The 6,815-nt window shown below is 46.2% G+C and overlaps 1 protein-coding gene across 3 annotated transcripts in view; it reads left to right on the forward strand.

Moving 5' to 3' along the window:
• The first annotated feature begins 11 nt into the window (after positions 1–11).
• ACYP1 (acylphosphatase 1, erythrocyte (common) type) overlaps positions 12–6,815 on the forward strand; it is an 11,205-nt gene continuing 4,401 nt past the window's right edge. The window contains exons 1-3 of one of the 3 annotated variants that reach the window (XM_010855726.1): positions 233–314; positions 4,753–4,932; positions 5,344–5,441. In XM_010855726.1, coding sequence (XP_010854028.1) covers positions 5,352–5,441 — 90 coding nt within the window. In that variant the 5' untranslated portion in view covers positions 233–314; positions 4,753–4,932; positions 5,344–5,351. Of the gene's footprint in view, positions 315–4,752; positions 4,965–5,343; positions 5,442–6,815 lie in introns of all 3 variants that reach the window. The other 2 variants (XM_010855725.1, XM_010855724.1) reach the window with 2 other exon arrangements.

Genomic DNA, 6,815 nt, shown 5'->3' on the forward strand with positions numbered 1-6,815 from the left:
GGCCGCGGGCGCGGTCCAGCAGGGTCACTAGACTGGGTGTCCCGCCAACTCTGCAGCTCAGTCCAGCCCTGCCCTTGGGGAACGTCGGTAGGGGGTGGGAGAGGCTCTTCTGGGGCTCCGTCAAAGAGCTTGTATTTTTCTCAGAGCGATGCTCTCTGATCCTGGGGTGTGCCCTTCTCTGGCAAAAGACGGAGCGCCTAGATGCGCCCTCAGGTCATTCTGCCGCAAGATTCCGGTGTCGGCCCTCCTCTTAGCGGGAGTGGGCATGCTGATCGCCTTTCTTGGCACGCTTCGCTGCTTGGTACCGGCCCCAGGTACGGCTGTCGACTCTCTGTCCATGCTTTTCCTCGCACATAATCTGGGGCTTGCGTCAGATTTTAGCAACTCTGCTAGGTTTTGCTACGCAGTCTCCTTCCGGGGAAGTTTTGGTAGCCAATCTCATTATTTTGATATAATGTTTTCCTTTCATGTGGTAACTCTGGCCCTGTCTTCTTAGGGCCCAAGAATGACTCAGACAAGTGTAATGATAATGAAGTTAACCACCAGATCCAAAATACTCAGTATAACCTGGTTTCAACCCTAAAGATATTCCATAACTTGTTAACATCAGAAGAAAGTTTGTCTTCATACTTCAGTTCATTTGTGCAAGCTGTTTGAAACAGGCAGCTTACTCTTTTTCCCTTGTAACTACTTAAAAAGATTCATGCACATGGAAAATAATATAGACAGCAGTGGTCGGTGTTACTACTTCAACATGTCATATTGCAGCTTTTACATGTTATAAATTCCTTGGTGGTGCTCCAAAGCAGTCTTCTGTTGCCCTGTTTTCTCTCCTAGTTGTCTCTCAACTGCCTTCTCTGTGTATGCATTTCCAGACGTTTCTCACTCTTTTCAAGGTCCGAATTATCTCAGCATGGGGCTTGCCTGTCATCAACTCCAAAGCTCCCCTCTAGCCTGGCAGAATTTCCCAGGGTGCCTCCTTCCATCTTGACTTCTTTCCATCTTGTTTCAGAGGAAAAAAAATCTTTGTCTTTCCTTGAGTTCTCTTAACTTAGTCCCTTTCAGTACCTTCCAGGAATTGACTCACTATACCCATCCATCTTGCTAACTTCAAGTTGTATCCATCCACACACACTGGTTTTAAAATATGCTTAGCTTTGCCTTACAAAAAAAAAAAAAACTTCCTTTGCCTTAACCTCACCTCTCACCTTAGGGTCCCAGTCTTTTCTCTTCTTCTCCACAAGACTTCTTAATAGAAAGCTTTACACTTGCTGCCCCCACTTCTTTGACTCTCCCTCATTGTCCAGTCCATTGTGGTCTGGTTTCCCTGTCTCTGCTTTGAACTGGCCAGGCTACCAGTGACCTTCCAAAGACCCTAAAGACAAAAGCTGCTATTTCTTCAGCCTACTCTTTGACATTATTGATTTTTTCTCCCCGTTGGAACTCTCTTCTCACTTGCTTCTCTGTGTGTTCTTGGTTTCTTTTTTCATGTCCTTGTTCCATCTTCTTTCATATTTTGGATTTATGTCTTTTCCTCACCTGCCTCCCAAATGTAGTTGTTCTCCAAAGCCCGCTTATTTCTCATATAAATGCAGTTTCAGACATTCTCTTCCTTAATGATTTCAACCAAATGCTGGAATTTCAGTTCTCACCTATGTTTCAATGGCATCTAGCTTAGTTCTCTCCCTTAGTAACAGACTCACGTTTCCAAATGCCCACGTAGCACATCCACATAAATGTTCCTCAGGTATCTCAAAGTCAATATGACAGAAAACACACTTGTGATTACCTCCCTATTTCCCAGGCCCCTTCTCCAGTGTTCCCTCTCATGCTGAAACATCAGTCTTCTTCCACTCCCCACTATGTGTCACCCCTTCTAATTGGTCAGCAGGCTCTGTTGAATTTATTCTGCAGTGTCTCTTATATATGTCCCTTCCTTTTCATTTCTCCTACCCTAGGTGAGTTTCTTCTTCACTGCTCACTGGGACGGCACCACTCTCCTAACTGCTGTACATCTGCTTCTTTTGGCTGTTCTGAGTCTTCACTGTGGTGTGTAGGAGCTTCTCTAGTTATGATGTGTGAGTTTTAGTTTTCTGACTGGGGATCGAATGTGCATTGAAAGGTTAACCAGTGAACCCCCAGGAAAGTCCCTATCCTGAATCCTAAATACATCTGAACCTGTCATTCTCCCACCCAATTGCTTCTTATTTACCTACAGGATAAAGCTGAAACATGCCTTACCTCCCCAGAGTCAACCCTAGCTGTGTTTTAGGGCTACCTGGAAAGCAGTTTTTCTGGAGGTAAGGCCTGGGTATCAATCTTTTGTAAACTTTCCCCCAAAGTCTTAATGTACAGCCAGGGTTGATATATTCCCAGTAGTATATCAGTAGTATATACTCAGTAATATACACTCAGGGTCCAGCCACATCTGACTACTCATACTCTCTTACCTCAGTGGCCTTCCTCCAACTCCATGTGCTGGAAGGTAGTAGAATATAGCATTCAGTACAGAGTAGGCTCTGTACTCAGGCTGCTTGGAACTAAATCCCAGCTCCATCACTTACTCTTTGTGGTAGTGTAACCTTGGGTAATATGCCGTTTCCTCCAAGAACGCTTTCCCAGTCTTGCCAGCCAGAAGGAATCTCTCTGCTCCTTTGAGCTCGCATAATATTTTTGTCACAGGGCTGGCTCGTGATGAGCTCCCAATGGATGTTCATGGAACTGAATTCACATGTCGTGCACTGCATTGTCATCATTTGCATGCATGTTTGTCCCTTACGCGAAATAAAAAAGCTCTTTAAGGACAAAGATTATATACCATCCATCTTTGTATATCCTACAGTGTGTATACATGTAGGTACTGAATAGTTTGATGCTACAGAGAAACTAGGTTTTTTTTAATAAATTTTAGAGAAATAACATCAGCCAGTTACTCTGTTCAACATTATTTTCAAATATTGCCTAGCATAACAATTCAATCCAGTTTCCAACCTCACTGCCACCCCCATACCAACACTGAGGTCATATGACTCTCCAGGATCTGGACCCTCACTTTGTAGTGGAGAACTAATGGAATAATGAATCTCCATGGCCTGCAAATCCATCTCACCTTGCCAAGTCTGCCAACCTGGCATACATATGGAATCTTATGGAGGGATGTGAGGTACACAGCACTCCAAAGGGAACAGTAAGCACCACAGTTTATCTTCATTCACATTCTTTACATATATATATGTATAAATTTTTTTTGTTTATTTTTGACTACGCTAGGTCTTCATTGCTGTGCTCAGGCTTTCTCTAGCTGTGGCAAGTGAGGGCTGCTGTCTGTTGCAGTGCAAGGGCTTCTCATTGAGGTGGCCTCCCTTGTTGCAGAGCACAGGCTCTAGGCACTTGATCTTCAGCAGTTACAGCACGTAGGCTCAGTAGTTGTGGCTCTCAGGTTCTAGAGAAAGGGCTCAGTAGTTGTGGCACATGGAGTTGGTTGCTCTGTGGCACATGAGATCTTCCTGGACCAGGGATCAAACCCAAGTCCCCTGCACTGGCAGGCAGATTTTTATCCACTGTGCCACCAAGGAAGCCCCATATGTATTCTTAATCATAGGATATCTGGATATAAATGCCTACAAGGTGACCTTTGGCTTCCCTTGTGGCTCAGACAGTAAAAAGTCTGCCTCCAATGCAGGAGACCTGGGTTCGATCCTGGGTGGGGAAGATCCCCTGGAGAACAAAATGACAACCTACTCCAGTATTCTTGCCTGGAGAATTCCATGGGCAGAGGATCCTGGTGGGCTACAGTCCATGGGATCACAAAGAGTCAGACATGACTGAGTGACTGATACACACGAGATGACCCTACTTTTAACAATCAACACCCACAACTCCCCTTGATAAATTCCCTTCTCCCTAAAGAAATTCATGCAACTTGGTCACTTGGCTTGCTGCTGCTGCTGCTGCTGCTAAGTCGAATCAGTTGTGTCCAACTCTGTGCGACCCCATGGACTGTAGCCCACCAGGCTCCTCCATCCATGGGATTCTCCAGGCAAGAGTACTGGAGTGGGTTGCCATTGCCTTCTCCGGGTCACTTGGCTTAGGTTGACTGATTCAGTTGTGATTCTGGAGCCCTGGGTTATTTTGTTTGTGTTTGTGATTGGTTGCTTTAGATAAGCAACATTGTTTTGAGTTTACTTAGTAAGGTAGACTTAGTAAGGTAGACTTACTTAGTAAGGTAGACTCTGGTGGACAGCTTCCAGAATCACAGTGGGAGAAATAACCTTGTGTGCGACCTCCTATACTCTTGTCGCTGCTGCTACCAATTACAAACTTAGGCATGACCCAGAATTGGAGGAGAATTGAGGAAAAGGGCAGAAAAATTTTATGTCTTCTATTTATTTTTTTTGTTTTGTTTATGATGTTTAGTGTTTGCCGTCCCTCTCTGTCTCCAGAATTTAAGCTCCTCCAATCCAGGGATCCTTTCTTTTTGTTAACGTGTGTCAAGCACCTAGAAGTGTGCCTGGCACAGAAGCTCTCAGTAATTATTTACAGAATGATTGGATTTATCTCAATTGTTTCTTCGTCTTCGTCCTTCTCCCCAGGAGAAACTTAAAAAAAAAAAAAAAAAAGAGGTGCGCTTAGTAACCAAGGTAAGATGAGGACTCGGTCTGTAGAGTCGTGGCCGAGACCCTGGACAGATCCTCCCCAACCCCGAGGCTCGGGCGCTCCTAGACACGCGCCTCCAGACATCCCACCCTCTAGGCGGGCTCTGGGCCGAGCGCGCCGTGCGTGATTGGCCGGTGGAGATGATGGACAGGAGAGGCGGCGAAGGAGGAGCCGCCTTCTAAGCTTCCGGGCGCGGCGGTTTACGCGGCTGAAGGGTGACTGTTGGCCTGGTGGTCTGCCGGGTAGTCCCTAACGCTTGAGAGGACGACAAGGAGGGTGAGCCTGGGACACGGACCCGGGGCGTGCCCGTGAGTTCGATTAGCCCTAAAATTTAATAGGGGGAGGTACTGGCGGCAGCGTGGAAGGCAGGTCTGTGGGAAGAGGGAAGGATGGAGAGGGAGTGGGACCGGGGATGGGTGTAGGGAGGTAATTGGATAAGCAGGTAATTGCCCCAAAAGAGGCCTCTGTGGGCAATCGCGACCCGAAGCTCCCTTGCAGGTGTCTTCCTGTTATTTCAGACACCCGCGCTTACACGTATCCGAAGTACGGGCACCTTAAGGTCAGGGAGAGGTCGCAGTGGTTAAGGATGTAGAGCTATAGATGTGATGACACTTTCTGCCTAAGGATTGGGGGCCCTGGAGTAGGATAATGACTCCTTTACTTTTCTGCTGTCCTCGTCTCTGACAGGTTTGAGCATGAGCATGGCAGAAGGGGATACCCTGATATCAGTGGATTATGAAATTTTTGGAAAGGTGCAAGGAGTGTTTTTCCGCAAGTACACTCAGGTATGTGACCCTACCTACATTATCAGCATGGGAACAAGAGACATGTTCCCGAAAAATATGCTTTGGAGAAGCTGGCTCTTTGTTAGCTGAATGGCAAAGAGGTGATTTGTAGAAGAATAGGTATGAAAATGCTTTGCAATGGGTAAACCACAACGCAAATGGAAGCTTTTCTCTCTGTGTGAGTGCATGCTCAGTCGTGTCGGACTCTTCAGCTCCACGAACTATATAGCCCTCCAGGCTCTTCTGTCCATGGGATTTTCCCAGCGAGAATACTAGAGTGGGTTGCCATTTCCTCCTCCAGGGGATCTTCTCCATCCAGGTCTCTGGCATTGGCAGGTGGATTCTTTTACCACTGAGTCACCTGGGAATCCCTACTGGAAGCTTTGTCTGCTGTTATTATTGGTCTAACAGTGGTATTGAGTACCAACACACATATGGATGAGCTTCTCTTTTACAAAGAGAAAGGGCTTCCCCAGTTCTCCCTACTGGGGCATCATCAAAACAAATCACAATTCTTACAGGAAAGTTAACACTGATCAAAGAGATGACATTTAAATGACTATGTAATTTATGTAACTGCTTCGTCTGTAGCTGTTGCATTTTCTTCAGACCTTTTTTTCTCTTAAACCTTCTCCCATTCCCCTACTTAATTCTTTAATTCTGCTCATTTTAGGTTTTAAAGAACAAATACCTTTTCCAGGGGAGGACTTCCCAGGTGGCTCAATGGTAAAGAATCTCCTGCCAATGCAAGAGACGTGGGTTCTGTCTATCCCTAGGTCAGAAAGATCCCTTGGAGATCCTTTGGAGAAGGAAATGGCAACCCACTCCAATATTCTTGTCAGGGAAATCCCATGCACAGAGGAGCCTGGAGGGCTACAGTCCAAGGTGTCACAAAGAGTCGGACACGACTTGGGGACTAAGCAACAACACCTTTTCCAGGTGAAGCTTTTCTAATGAAAATACTTTATTCATTCCAGGGTAAGTAATAGTAACACTGAACATGGAGCCTGGTATGACATATTAGTAATTGAGGGGATGAACAGACTGTTGACATCCTCTGCCTTAACTTCACTCAGTTCAGTTCAGTTCAGTCGCTCAGTTGTGTCCGACTCTTTGCAACCCCATGAATCGCAGCACGCCAGGCCTCCCTGTCCATCACCAACTCCCGGAGTTCACCCAAACTCATGTGCATCAAGTCATTGATGCCATCCAGCCATCTCATCCTCTGTCGTCCACTTCTCCGCCTGCCCCCATTCCCTCCCAGCATCAGAGTTTTTTCCAATGAGTCAACTCTTCACATGAGGTGGCCAAAGTATTGGAGTTTCAGCTTTAGCATCAGTCCTTCCAAAGAACACCCAGGACTGATCTCCTTTA

The sequence above is a fragment of the Bison bison genome, unplaced genomic scaffold (assembly GCF_000754665.1).
Source record: "Bison bison bison isolate TAMUID 2011002044 unplaced genomic scaffold, Bison_UMD1.0 scf7180017864368, whole genome shotgun sequence".
Classification (NCBI taxonomy): domain Eukaryota; kingdom Metazoa; phylum Chordata; class Mammalia; order Artiodactyla; family Bovidae; genus Bison; species Bison bison.